The sequence below is a fragment of the Saccopteryx bilineata genome, chromosome 1 (assembly GCF_036850765.1).
Source record: "Saccopteryx bilineata isolate mSacBil1 chromosome 1, mSacBil1_pri_phased_curated, whole genome shotgun sequence".
Lineage (NCBI taxonomy): Eukaryota > Metazoa > Chordata > Mammalia > Chiroptera > Emballonuridae > Saccopteryx > Saccopteryx bilineata.
This window is the reverse complement of record NC_089490.1, coordinates 357,078,715-357,094,080: the sequence shown is the minus strand read 5'-3', so window position 1 is coordinate 357,094,080 and position 15,366 is coordinate 357,078,715. Positions and strand designations below refer to the sequence as shown.

Sequence of the window (15,366 nt, the reverse complement as noted above, 5' to 3'; positions counted from 1 at the left end):
ATGACCGTTTTAAGGATAAAAACATATACCAATAGTTTATTTCATGCATTTAATATTTAAAGAGGAACAATAAAGGGTACACAAAACTATGTAGATTGTTATAAGAATTTAAAAATATTAATAAAAATATTAAACAATACCTGACAAAAAACAATAAAACTGTTATTTAAAATATTTTCATATTGCTTCTTGATTGGCGTCCTCACTTGCAATTTTTTTCACCTACGGACAGAATGAACATTACTATGGACGTTTAGAATACACTGTTGCCTAGATGAACGTTAAAAGGTGTAAGGAATGTAATTTGTGATTTCCACATTGGGCAGTGCCCAGGCGCGCACCTTAGAGAGAACCCTGATTACAAGTGTCATTTTAACGACCTGCTCGCCAAACTCAACAAAAAAATAGGTATTGGTTCCACCAAACTGGTGTAAACCAAATGCATCCAACCACAAATCAGGCCTCACAGAGTGGCCTTTGTCACCAGGGGTCCCTCACAACAGCCCCTCGGAGACGGAGCCAGAAGAGGCAGCGTAGGCCAGGGCGCACCAGTCGGCGGCCCCAGAACCCCTACCTCCAGGAGCTCGTCAGGCGAAGCCTCTACCGGGCCACTCAGGCACGTCCCTCTCTTTGGCCTTCCCCGCCACCCTCCCCACAACGCCGGAGAAGCCAAACCAGTGAGCCAGTGCAGAGCTCTGTCTCCAGGCAACGCGCCGGGAAGGGCTTTGCGTCACTGAGGTGCGACCCGGTCGCCCAACTAGCCACCGCCTCCTGTGGGTCTGAGCGGCGGGCTAAGGCGGCACCGGGGCCGCGGAAAGCGCGATGCCTTGAACCTGGGGTGAGCTTCGCAGCGCTGTCCCTTCGTCGTTTCCCTTCTCCCCTGCTCCACGACCCTAGGGCAGGGAGTAGAAAGAACGCGGGCTGGGCCCAGACTGCCGAGCCGGCTCCAGCGGGAGGCAGACCCCGCCCTGCCGCCCTCTAGGCGCCGGCTTAGGGCGCGGAGCTGGCTTGGTAGGTAGGCCCTGCGGGGAACGCACCGGCCGCAGCCGGACCTTTCCAGTGGCCCTGCGTAGGGAGGCGGCTGTCCCGTTTTTGGGGTGGATCTGAGGGGACTGGAGAGAGTTTTTCCTTCTCGAGCCCGGAACCGCTTTTGAATATTGCCGCCTGCGCGTCTGACGGCTACCGGACGTAGCTGTTTGTGGGAAGCTCCAAGTTCAAGTGCGCTGGAGGATGCACTGAGGCGACAAGGGTGACCGGTGTGTTTAGTAAACACACTGATGCTGTTACCATAAATAAAATAAACGTTGTGCGCCCCTGCCGCACCGGACACCCAGGTTAGAAACCCTCTGCCGAGTGACGATCATTTAGAAATGGCCAAGTCTATCTACTCAGCTTAGCTGGTCCCTCCGCTTCTAAAGTAGCGTATGCTGCTCCTGAGGAAAGGCCCCTTGTCTCCTTGCTAATAATTGTAGTTTTGATGCCTGAAGGGGAAGCCTTCTGTGTTAGCTTTGGAAATGATTTCTTCTGTTGTTTATATCGTGCTACAGAACGTGGACTTAACTATTGTTATTCAAATTTATCCCCAGCCCCTTTATTTTAATTGCAGTGTATGCCCATATTCTGACCCTGCTCTGTTTCTCAGTGTCAGATGAGTCAGTTCTTTCCTTTGGCATATTTATAACGTTGCCTGTGGTTTTTAATTCGGAGAGTTTATGCATGAAGTTATTCTTTTCCACCCCCCTCTGTGCATTCTTCTTGCTATAAATTGAGCTCTATCCATTCAGAATTTCATCTGGGGCATCCCGGACCAAAGATTCTAAATTAGTCGCCGCTATATTGAAGTCATCTAAGAAGTTATGCTTTCTGAATTTATAATTAAAAAATAGTAGGAGTTTTCCCTCTTTCTTTTTACGCTGCCTGCTGCTATTTCTAAATAGTTTCCTCGAGAATATGATTGTACACTTCCAAAATATGTTCTTTGTCATTTCGTTTAAGTGAACTTGCTATCTGATGTATGTAGCCTGATCCTTTTTAGTTCACATCCAAACACTTAACACACCTTACCCTTCTCCTAAAAAAGCAGGGAAGGTCCAGAGAGAATTCTTATAAGTCTGGCTAGTTATTTTCCAATATATAATGTATTTAGTAAACACACTGGTGCTGTCAGAAATAGGTATTCTTAACCTCCAAGTGCTCTCTATTTTTTTGTAGTTTTTCTTTCTGTAAAAATTTTCTCCTGCCCAGAACAGGCATTCCAGACTCTATAGTGATTCTGACTAGTCTAATTTGTTTCACTATCAGTTATGACTGCTGTTAATATCTTGTCTTGCAGTTTACAGATCTAGAGTTTGAGTAAGCAATGAGTAATACAAGTGTATCCTTAGGGACCTAGTTTTTAGTACTTAGTTTTTATCACTGATTTTTTTTTTAAATCACAGGCTTCATGATGAAAATGATTATTTCAATTATAAATATTTTTTTGTAAGGAAAGTAGTTGACACAATTTCAAAGAGCAGGTTTGGAGAGGTTTTTTAAATACTATGCAGTATTTGTGAACTAATCATCTTGTTGCACTTTCAGGCTTTCAACCTCACTTTAATCCTTTTATGAATGGATATGGTTTATGTTTTCATGAAGGGTTTTGTTTTTGCTTTTTTTTATTTTTATTGGTTTGGGAGGTTTAGGTTTGGGTTTGGGGGTTGGTGGTTTGTTTTTGCCAATTGCCCATGTGTTTTTATCTTTATAAAGAATATTTGAACGACAATAATTCATTTGTTAAAAAAAGAAGTGATCAAGTGTATGTTACCACCCACTACAGAATGTGGCATTTTTGGAATCCTTGATATTCTTATGTTTGAAAGTAACAGTTGTTCTTTATTTTTAAAATCCTTCAGATGTTTCCTGCTAGAAACAGCTAAATTATAGGTGGCATAATAGTATGTGAGCAGTTAGTTCTTTGAGAAATCTTGACCAGAGATTTGTCTGTTGTTGAATTCTTTGCCAGTGGTTTGCAAACTATATTCCTATGTAATACTACCATTCCATGATTTAGAAGGAAGTTTTTCTAATATCAGATGAGTATTTCTAAATTTACATAAACATTTATTACATAATAAATTTTTACAATTTTATAGTTTTTTTCTTTCATGTATTTTCTTTTTAAACTTTAGCTTCTACGTTAGTATTTGTAAATGACTAAACAGGTTAACAAGAGTCAAAAGAACACTGAGTGAATAATAAAAAAAATTGTCAGCCATATTTACTGTATCCATTTGTAACCATTTATTATACGCTTATGTAATCTGCTGGAAAAGAACATAGCTGCTATCCTCCAGAAGCTCACAGAAAGGCACGCACAGCCAAGTGACCTAGCTGATGATACGTGCTGTGGTGGTAGAATGTGCGGTCACCAAAGAGGGACTCTGAAAACCCTGTGTTGGCTGACTGGAGGGTGGCCTCAATAGATTGTTTCTGTGAACATTCACCCTTGGGTGTAATTTTATGTTGCATATAGATCACAGAGACATTTTTATATTAGTGATAGATATTAATATTTACCATTATTTCATAGTATTCAAAATAAGCCATAAATTCCAGGTACTCTCTACTGAACCAGGTTGAAAAGCACTATTCCAGACCCAGATGGTTCCCTTTTCATCGTAGTTGTTAGTGATCAGGTTTCCCAGGTACCAAATGCAATTACAGGATAGCATTAATATGTTGCCTCAAATTATTAATCTTGCTTGTCATTCAAAGTAAGGGTACCAGATCAAAATAGTGCAGAAACCAAAAGGACCGTTTTCTTATTCAATAAGTAAGTCATTAAGGCTTCTCCTTAAATATCTGTGTGATGGGCACATTGATTATCATTGCATATAAGACTATATTTCAAAATTTTGATTTTTTCTTTGTTACATAATATAAGTAATTTAAAGTTTTCAGTCTGGTTGATTAAAATCTTTTATTGCATTTTGATTGGATTGATATAGGAAAGCTGGAGAGAATTTAAGTTTCATTTTCGGAATAAAATATTAAATTAGAGGTCACCTATTCCACTTCTCATCCAAGCAAAAATCTTCTCTAAAACATTCATTAGTTTAATTTCTAATCTTTATTTAAACACCTCCACACTTTCAGTGAAAGCAAGTTCACATACATTAATTACAAGATAGCCATAATACTTCTGGATAATTTTGGATGATAGGAAATTACTTATATTGACCTGAAATCTACCTAATTTACACTTAATTGGTCATTTTTTTCTCTGTAACTATAAAGAATAAATCTTACTTCCTTTTCCACATAGAATCTCTCCACATATTTGAATAAACGTCATGTTACTCCACATTGTTACAAAACTATGATTAGCTAGAATAAATTGCTTTGTTTTCTTTTTTTCTAGATCTATAATATCTTTTATACTCTCACAAATATGTTCAAATGATTAGATTCCCTTTAACAGTGTGACTGCTAAGAGCTGATTGCAAACTTCAGTGTGGTCTAACCACTACAGAGCACAATGGGACTTAGGCTCTTGCTCTGGACATCTGCTTCTGACAAGAATTTAGAATTATTTAACATCTTTCTTGTCCCTACTTACTGTTGGCTTATTTTGACCGAAACGCTCAGACCTTTTATATTTTAACTGCTCTTAGCACATCTTCCCTATGTGTTTCTGTGCAGTTGGCTTTCAAAACATTCAGCATGAACTTTTAGTTATATTTGATATATTTCACTTTAGAAAATATCTATTTCAGTCTTGATTCTGGTATTCAGTGGACATTCTTCACTCTAATTTTAGTCATCCACAGATTGGGCAGGCATGCAGTCTTGTCTTTGGGTCATCAATAAAAATGGTCAACAGCCCATCTCTTGGTGACAACCTCCCTATGATTCTGCCTCTCTGCTTTAGTAACTGGCCTTTTTATTACCTCAAAGTCACGATGCTCCTTCCTATGTTAGGCACTTGCTGTGACCTCTGTCTGCAGTGTCTCCCCTCACCATGCCGCTAACCCTTTTCTCTGGCTAGCTGATTGATCTCAAATCAAACATTGTTTGCCCAAGGACTTCTTCCCTGACACAAAAACAGGTCAAGTTTCCCTTTTATAGGTTTCATAGTACCCTGTCCTTGTTTGGCTTAGCACTTTCATTTTGAATTATATATAATATTTATTGGCATGATTGTTTGTTTCTTCTCCGCTATATCAGATGCTCCATAGTGGCAAGAACCATGTTTATTTCATTCAGTATTGTATCCCCATAACATTGCACAACACCAAGGGCATGATACTTATTGAATTTAATTTTTTAAAAGGCTGTTTAACACAGTGGCTCCAAAACACTGGCCTACAACCATATGCTGCTGCTGATGTTTTCACAAGTTTGGGTTAGAACAAGAAAAATAAGGGCAACAATGTATGTGTATGTATGTAGCATAATATCAGTGTGAAGGTACTGCCTTCTTGGGAAGGACTTTTATTGTAATATATCTTTATTTTTTTAATATTTCTTAAGTGAGAAGTGGGGGGGCAGAGAGACAGACTCTCGCATGCACCCCAACCAACTGGGATTCACCCGGGATCCACCTGGCAAGCCTTCTATGGGGTTGTTGCTCTGTTGCTAGTCAGCTGAGCTATTTTAGTGCCTCAGGTGAAGCAGTGGAGCCATCCTCAGCACCCGGGTCCAACTTGCTCCAGGTGAGCCATGGCTGCAGGAGGAGGAGAGAGAGAGAAGGGAAAGGGGGAGGGGTGGATAAGCAGATGGGTGTTTCTCCTGTGTGCCCTGACTGGGAATCAAACCAAGGACATCCACACAATGGGCTGATGCTCTAACACAGAGCCAACCAGCCAAGGCCCTATTGTAATATATCTTTCTACTTTGCAGGTTATAAATTCTTTTTAAATTTTTGTTAAGTTTTAGAGATTTTTTTTGTTTATTTTTGAAAAATAGCCTTACTTAGAAAGTAAGAATGTTTAGCAAACTATCCTTACTAGTTTTATCAACCTTTGAAATTAAAAAAATCTCTAATGTTGAATAAACTGGAGACCTCCTCTAGGCTAAGATCTTTATTTCTCTTTGGATACAGTTGCTATGAATCCACTTGGATATATTTGAAATTATAATTTTGCATTTAGAGATTTTTTTTTCTTTTTTAGTGGCATGGATCTTTCTCAACAGCTTCTTGTCATTTAGCTATATAATATAATATTTATCGTCACCAAGTAGACCAAGTAGATTCAAAACAGTAACTGTTGAGTTTTTCTTTTTTAGTACATTTGTACTTTTCTTATATCTAATGTGACTAAAAGAATTAAGTCTCAAATACAGTACACTAAATTTTAATACCCAAAACAAAATTTACATATTTATGGTTATTGAGAATTCTTATTGTAAATGTTTTTATATTTTAAAGTTATATATTTTATGTTTAGAGTTATAACTTAATTTCTTTTATTAAATAATAAAGCATGTTTTCTGGCAAAATTTTTCCTATGAAATTATAACTATTTCACCTGATTTATATGATATGAGTGTTAATTTGGGTAAGATAAAATGATAGTCTGGTAAAATAGGATTTCTTGGAGGAAATCAGATTTTTTTTCAATCAAAATATTTTTTTTACTAACTTTATTTTTTAAAAACCCTCCTGTTAGCTATCTCACTTTGTTACTTGTTTCCTTAACTGTTCCAACTATCTTGTTTCCTCATCTATAAAATATTATGCAGATTTAAGTGACTGAATTTATGCATACATATAAAGTGCTTAGAAGATTATGATACATGATGTGAGTGATTAACAAATATTTGCTTTTACTATTATTAGTAGTATTTGTATTATATAGAGGTCTTTTTAGTTATAGAATACCTCGGCATAAATAAATACTAAATATTTATCTTGTTTTCTATATTAATCATATTCTTAATGCTTGATAGTCTGATAAATTATCATTTAACAAATAAAAAAACTACCTAAAATAAACAAATCCAAACTTTCTCTAGCCATGATACATAGAATTATATCTTTCAAGACTTTAGAGTAAGTAGTTATTACATAAATGTTTTGTGCTTAAGTTTAAGTAAATTCAATAACTTAATGATCTGTATTGGTAAGTTATTAAAATATTAATCTAGATTTTTAACTAAAATATCACCTTTATATTTAGAAAACAAGTTACATAAATTCTAAGTGAAAAACATTGGAGTAAAAAGCAAAAGAGCTGTCTCTTAATTTCAAGCAGAAAATGTAAGCTGGCTAAATTATGTAACATTTTAGTTTTGTTACGTTTTTCCGGGCCAAAAATCTGTTTAATTTACATGTATTTTACAATTAAAAGTAAGTTGCATATTTATAAAGTAATTCAACAAATGTTTTTGACTAATATATTATGATTATATGTCATAGTATATCATAGTGGTTGAAAATATAAGCACTAGAATCAGAAAAGCATGAGTTCAAAGTTTATGTCACCACTTAGTGATTTACACAACTTTAGGTAAATCACTGAGTTGTATTTCCTTATCTGTAAAATAGGAGTATAATAATGCCTACCTTTTAGGGCACTAGTTTTGAGTCTGACAGGTACGTGGTAAGCATTCAGGAAATGTTCTGAGGAAAATTTTGTAAGGTAAGCACACTTCCTTTTCAATATAGTCACTTAAATGCCTCCATCACAGATGCATCCATTTAATGGTTTTTGGCAACATTATTGGAATTAATGGTTCATCATCGTCCCAATAATATAAGTGATTCTGTTTTCTTATTTCACTAAGTGATCTTAAAAAATAGAAATAGAAATCTTTACTTTTAAAATATAGTTTAAATAAATTATACCTTAAGCTGTGTAAATCTGGACTCTCACTTAAATGTATGTATTCCTAGTTATTCTTTATTTTCTTGAAGGGGTGACAATATTGCTGTTTTTATATGTAAAAGTAACTTTTATATATTTGACAGAAACTATATGAAACAACACTCTTTCTGGATTTCAAAAGACATCATTTCATCATGGGACAGCAAATTTCGGATCAGACGCAGTTGGTTCTTAACAAGTTGCCAGAAAAAGTAGCAAAACATGTCACATTGGTTCGAGAAAGTGGTTCCTTAACTTATGAAGAATTTCTTGGGAGAGTAGCTGAACTTAATGAAGTGTAAGGCTTGTTTTTTATTTTATTTTCCCCCTTACTTATGCCCCATATGTCATGACTGTCTGAGAGGTAACCAGAAGTTTTAATTGGTAAGACCTAATGTTTTTAGCAGCAGTTAGCAAATATTTATTGAGTATCTACTGTAAGACTTTCTGTGTGGCTATTTTAAAATATGTAATAGGAACAAAGAAATCAAAGGAACATAAAATTTTAAACAGGCATATAAATTGGCATATATAGTAATTTATAATCACAAAAGAATAAGATACTTTAGTTACTAATATTTTCTAATTAGCTAACATTTTAAAATCTCTACTTAATCCTTGAATAAATTGTTTAAAATGGAATATAAATTTCTCTACTTAAAGAGCATATTTACTAGAACTTAGTCTTTGTTTTGTTATGCTTTTAAAATACATTTTCTTTGTGTGTGTTCTCCCCTAGTGACAGGTGAGCAGATGTCACTTCTTTCTATTAAGTCTTTCTCTAGCAGCACCTACATCCACATATATCTTTTATTAGTTAATATTACCTGAGCACATAGAATGTGCAGTGCACTCCGCTGAGGGTGGACCTTGTAACTGAGGCCTATAGTGGTTGTTCAACTATTAATGGTAGTGTTGGGAAAACAGCTGTGTTAGGCTTCCTCACTTGTACTTTGCATGACTAGTGTGTGGCAGGTGGCAGAGCCATGTGTACACTGTCTATGTAAAACTACAGGTGGTTTAACTCAGGGCAGATCATAGTGGCATTTTGCAGATTGCATGCCTACCACTGAGGGGCCGTTTTGCTGTTTTTTCTCCTGCTGCCCTGAGAAGTATTCTCCTGCCTGTAGTTGCTCATCTGCTGTGTCAAGAATCTGTTAAACAGGAATGGCCCAATGCTTTTTGGCTCCGCAGTTCCTCTAACTTCTGCCTGAATCTAATGTGAACCTGCCTGGCCATGGCCACTGGCATTACAAGTAGATCCAGCTTTCCCCAAGTCTGAAGTTTTTTCATTATCTCTCCTTAACCTTTAACCTCTCTTTAAACCCCAAAAAAGTCAATCAAAATCACCGGGCGGTTTGGACCCACTTAGTATAAATATAGACTTATATTACAGTCCCTCGTAATAGTTTAGGGTAAGATACATGAACCTGGTCCTTAAGCTTTGTGATAGCTATATTGCTTGATAAGAAATATACTTGGGCATCTGAAACACATTAGATATAATCCTTTTATGGTCATGACTAGAGTCTACTGATATTAGCTAGTCATGAAGAAAGTCTTAAAAGTTAAAATTATCCTAGAACCTGGTTGGCAAACTGTGGCTTGCGAGCCACATGCGGCTCTTGGGCCCCTTGAGTGTGGCTCTTCCACAAAATACCACGTGCGGGCACTACCTCGATAAGGAATGTACCTACCTATATAGAAGTTTAAAAAATTTGGCTCTCAAAAGAAATTTCAGTCACTGTACTGTTGATATTTGGCTCTGTTGACTAATGAGTTTGCCGACCACTGTTAGAAGATAATTTCTTTTAAGAACACTCAATTTTGTTTATTTAAAAAAAGAAGCCCTGTATAGATATATGGATATATCCTATGTGGTTATATATGTAAATACATAGAAAATGAACCAAGAGGCTGCATGCTGGGTCTCTGGGGAGTTGGTGGAAAAGGGGGCATTCAACGAGATTTTACATTTTACTGTGTATGTTTCTGTATTGTCTGATCTTTCATAATAAAAATGTAGTTATTGGTTTTTAAAAACTTTAGCATTTTACTTTTTGTTCTTTGTTGTTGGGGTTTTTTTTGTAATTTTTGTTCTTTGTTTTTTTAGATCATCCAAATGATAGTATTTGAGGGTATTTGAGGCTTTACTTCTGGGACCATATTCTTAAGGAGTAAATTTGGGTTGAGAATTTAATTGCATCATAGAGTGGAATGATTTTTAGGTCCATTGTTTCAATACTTATAAAGAGTAATCAGTGACATTTCCCATCCCTTTAGAGTTTTGAAATTTATATAAACCTAGTCTATTATACACAATTTTACCTTTTTGCCTAAAGATACTGAGAAAAATGTGAAAGTATCTACAGGCTAAGTTTACTGTGTAATATAGACGTGGTGGAAAAGGAAGTCTTCCTCTTGCTTATTTTATACAGGAATTTTGTCTGGATTTAGTTCTTAAAACCAATTTTCTTGGTCAGAGTTGGGCATTTCCTAAGTGCAGTGCTGAGAACTAAAGAAGAAACATGGCTTCATAGCTAGAAAACAGCTGGGAACTGGCACAGCTGAATTACATTTCCAGGCAGATTTTGTTACCTGGGACTAGTTGCTTAATTTTCAGTGGCCTCAATTTATTTAGCTGTAAGTCAGTTAGTTCTGAATATGATATCCCCATTGGTGCTTAGAGACGAATGTGAGTAATGATAGAAGGAAGCAGAGATATTTAAGTATGTCTTTGAACTGATTTAAATTGGCATTGATGGCATGATATTGAATTATTCTCTAAAAATCTTATTTTAATATTAGAATTCTTTGGCTCTCTAGATTAAAATTACTCTGCTAGGGGAAGACAGTAAAGCTCTATTTAAAGTGTTTCAAAATCATCTGCTTGATCCAGTCCAAACTGTCTATAAATTTTTTTCAGAGTGATGTGTTAGTATTGTTTAAATAAGGACTCAACCAAAAGCAAGGTGTTTTTTTTTTTTTTTCACACTTTCTCTGAGGCAATAGTCAAAATTTGGATAAGGAAACCAGCTCAATTTTTTCTTTTAAATAACTGATTTTCTTGGACATGTTTTTCATAGATGTCTTTGTTAAAATTTTTAAACACCATTTGAGATATTAGATATGACACAAAAGATTTATAAATATCATGTCACTATGCTATTGACTTTAGAAACCTTGGAAATTAAGTTGTATGTTTAATCCAAACTTTTCCTGTCCTTGTGTTTTAAGAATCTAATTATTACAGTCATTATAATTTGTTTTTGTGGGTATTCAGATTTTCTTCTCTGTTTTAAAGAGTTTCGTGAATCTGTTTTCATTATTTTATATGACTTTTCATAAAATTAACGAATGGGTTTGTCTCTTTTTAGAACTGCTAAAGTGGCTTCTGGCCAAGAAAAACATCTTCTCTTTGAGGTACAACCTGGGTCTGATTCTTCTGCCTTTTGGAAAGCAGTTGTACGGGTGGTCTGTACCAAGGTGAGAGTGATAGAGACTTCCAACGCAGAGCTTAAACTACGTTGGTGGTTCGAACCACACTTAATAGTGTAATATATAGTAATATGGTTGAAATAAATGTTAATGATTTGGTTATAATTAACATTTATTTATAAACTCTGGAAAACATAGTTTTGATACTCATTGCTTTCCAGATTAACTGTTTGAATCTCATTGGTTGTATAATTACCAGATAGCAGAGATTTTTATAATCAAGAAGGTGATAGTAAACACTTATCCTTATACTTTCTGCCTCTCTTTTTGGATTTAGCTGGCTGTGGAATGCTTAGCTCTCAGATGAATCCTTAAAAATTAAAGTTGTCTTAGGAGATCATTTCTTTCAAGAACGCTGGGTTTTATTTATTTAAATAATTTTTTTCTTTTTTATTACAATAATTTTTTTATGTTTTTTTTAATTTATTGTGTTTACATAGATTCTAGTGTCACCCCGATTGCATCCCCCCTCCCCCATATTCCCCTCAACATCCCCCTTGCCCTCTCCCTATAGTGCCCTCCTCTCTTCCCTTCAGGATTATTCCATCCTATCATCCCCTTTCCCTCTGTCCTCTTTTCCTCTGGTCCCTTTGATCCCTCCTCTGTCTCAGTTTTGTTCCTCAGTTCACTTTGTTCATTGGATTCCTCAAATGAGTGAGGTCATATGATATTTTTCTGCCTGGCTTATTTCACTTAACATAGTAGTTTCCAGGTAATCCATGTTGTCGCAAAAGGTATGATTTCCTTCTTTTTCATGGCCCCATAGTATTCTATTGTATATATGTAGCACTGCTTTTTAATCCACTCGTGTACTGACAGACCCTTGGGCTGTATCCAGATCTTCACTATTGTGAACAATGCTGCCATAAACATGGGGGTGCATTTCTCCTTTTGAATCAGTGCTATGGTATTCTTGGGATATATTCCTAAAAATAGGATGGCTAAGTCAAAAGGCAATTCTATTTTTAATTTTTTGAGGAATCTCCATACTGTTTTCCACAGTGGCTGCACCAGTCTGCATTCCCACCATCAGTGCAGGAGGGTTCCCTTTTCTCCACACCATCTTCAGCACTTGTTATGTGTTGTTTTGTTAATGAGCGCCGCTCTCACAGGTGTGAGGTGATATCTCATTGTGGCTTTAGTTTGCATTTCTCTAATGATTAGTGATGTTGAACATTTTTTCATCTGTCTATTGGCCATCTGTATATCCTGTTTTGGAGAAGTGTCTATTCATTTCTTTTGCCCATTTTTTGATTGGATTGTTTATCTTCCTGGTGTTGAGTTTTATAAGTTCTTTATAAATTTTGGTTATTAACCCCTTAGCAAACATATTTTCAAATATGTTCTCCCATTGTGTAGTTTGTCTTTTTATTCTGTTCATATTGTCTTTAGCTGTGCAAAAGCTTTTTAGTTTGATATAATCCCATTTGTTTATCCTGTCTTTTATTTCACTTGCCCATGGAGATAAATCAGCAAATATATTGCTGTGAGAGATGTCAGAGAGCTTACTGCCTATGTTTTCTTCTAAGAGGCTTATGGTTTCATGGCTTAAATTTAAGTCTTATATCAATTTTGAGTTTATTTTTGTGAATGGTGTAAGTTGGTGGTCTAGTTTCATTTTTTTGCAGGTAGCTGTCCAATTTTCCCAACATCATTTGTTAAAGAGGCTGTCTTTACTCCGTTGTATGCTCTTACCTCCTTTGTCAAATATCAGTTGTCCATAAAGGTGTGGGTTTATTTCTGGGTTCTCTGTTCTGTTCCATTGATCTGTACCCCTGTTCTTATGCCAGTACCAAGCTGTTTTGAGGACAATGGTCTTGTAGTATAATTTGATACCATGAAGTGTGATACCTCCAACTTTATTCTTCTTTTTCAAGATTGCTGAGGCTATTCGTGTTCTTTTTTGGTTCCATATAAATTTTTGGAATATGTGTTCTATATCTTTGAAGGATGTCATTGGTATTTTAATTGATATTGCATTGAATTTATAAATTGCTTTGAGTAATATGGATATTTTAATGATGTTTATTCTCACTATTCATGAACACGGTATATGCTTCCACTTGTTTTTATCTTCCCTGATTTCTTTTATCAATGTTTTATAATTTTCAGAGTACAAGTCTTTAATCTCCTTGGTTAAATTTACTCCTAGGTACTTTATTTTTTTGGTTGCAATGATGAAGGGGATTGTTTCCTTAATTTCTCTTTCTGACCTCTCATTGTTGGTGTATAAAAATGCCTCTGGTCTGACCAGGCTCTGGTGCAGTGGATAGAGTGTTGGATTGGGATGTGGAGGACCCAGGTTTAAGACCCTAAGGCTGCCAGCTTGAGCGCAGGCTCATCTGGTTTGAGCAAGGCTCACCAGCTTGAGCCCAGAGTTGCTAGCTCGAGCAAGAGGTCATTCAGTCTGCTGTAGCTCCCCTGGTCAAGGCACATATGAGAAATCAATCAATGAACAAGTAAGGAACCACAACGAAGAATTGATGTTTCTCATCTCCCTCCCTTCCTGTCTGTCTGTCCCTATCTGTCCTCTCTCTGACTCTCTCTCTGCCTCTGCCACACACACAAAAAAAATGCCTCTGATTTCTGAGTATTAATTTTATATACTGCCACCTTGCTGAATTCATTTATCAGATCCAGCAGGGTTCTTTTTGTTTGTTTGTTTGTTTGTATTTTTCCGAAGCTGGAAAGGGGGAGAGAGAGTCAGACAGACTCCCGCATGCGCCCGACCGGGATCCACCCGGCACGCCCACCAGGGGCGATGCTCTGCCCACCAGGGGCGACGCTCTGCCCACCAGGGGGCGATGCTCTGCCCCTCCGGGGCGTCGCTCTGTTGCGACCTGAGCCACTCTAGCGCCTGGGGCAGAGGCCAAGGAGCCATCCCCAGCGCCCGGGCCATCTTTGCTCCAATGGAGCCTTGGCTGCGGGAGGGGAAGAGAGAGACAGAGAGGAAGGAGAGGGGGAGGGGTGGAGAAGAAAATGGGCACTTCTCCTGTGTGCCCTGGCCGGGAATCGAACCCGGGACTTCTGCACGCCAGGCCGACGCTCTACTACTGAGCCAACCGGCCAGGTCCAGCAGTTTTTTGACTAAGACTTTGGGGTTTTCTATGTATAGTATCATATCATCAGCAAATAATGATAGTTTTACTTATTCTTTTCCAAATTGGCTGTCTTTTATTTCTCCTTCTTGTCTGATTGCTGCAGCTAGGACTTCCAGAACTATGTCGAATAAGAGTGATGAAAAGGGGCACCCCTGCCTTGTTCCTGATCTTAAGGGGATTGCTTTTAATTTTTGCCCATTGAATATGATGTTGGCTGTGAGTTTGTCATAGATGGCCTTTATCATGTTGAGGTATGTTCCCTGTATTCCCACTTTGCTGAGAGTTTTGCTCATAAATGGGTGCTGGGATTTTATCAAATGCTTTTTATGCATCTATTGAAATTATCATATGGTTTTTGTCCTTTCTTTTGTTTATGTGATGGATCACATTGATTGATTTGTGAATATTGTACCAGCTTTGCTTCCCAAGAATAAATCCCACTTGATCATGGTGTATGATTTTTTTTCATATATTGCTAGATCTGGTTTGCTAATATTTTGTTGAGGATTTTAGTATCTATATTCATCAGGGATATTGGCCTATAATTTTTTTTGTGTGTGTTGTCTTTGCCTGGTTTTGGAATCAGAATTATGCTCGCCTCATAAAAGGAGTTTGGGAGTCTTTCTTTCTCTTGAGTTTTCTGAAATAGCTTGAGAAGGATAGGAGTTAGTTCTTCTTTGAATATTTGGTAGAATTCACCTGTGAAGCCATCAGGCCCAGGGCTTTCGTTTGTTGGGAGTTTTTTGATAACTTTCTATCTCATTTGTTACATCGATCTGTTTAGGTTTTCTGATTCTTCCAGATTGATTTTTGAAAGATTATGTGTTTCAAGGAATTTGTCCGTTTCACCTAGGTTGTCTCATTTTTTGGCATATAGTTCTTCATAGTATTTTCTTACAATATTTTGTATTTCTGTT

The 15,366-nt window shown here is 36.8% G+C and overlaps 1 protein-coding gene across 3 annotated transcripts in view; it reads left to right on the top strand.

The window, feature by feature from the left end:
* The first annotated feature begins 727 nt into the window (after positions 1-727).
* The window catches only part of RNF141 (ring finger protein 141), a 44,478-nt gene continuing 29,839 nt past the window's right edge, over positions 728-15,366 (top strand). Inside the window, exons 1-3 of one of the 3 annotated variants that reach the window (XM_066250945.1) lie at positions 728-838; positions 7,955-8,148; positions 11,228-11,336. In XM_066250945.1, coding sequence (XP_066107042.1) covers positions 8,006-8,148; positions 11,228-11,336 — 252 coding nt within the window. In that variant the 5' untranslated portion in view covers positions 728-838; positions 7,955-8,005. Of the gene's footprint in view, positions 839-867; positions 1,012-1,052; positions 1,335-7,954; positions 8,149-11,227; positions 11,337-15,366 lie in introns of those variants that run through there. The other 2 variants (XM_066250947.1, XM_066250946.1) reach the window with 2 other exon arrangements.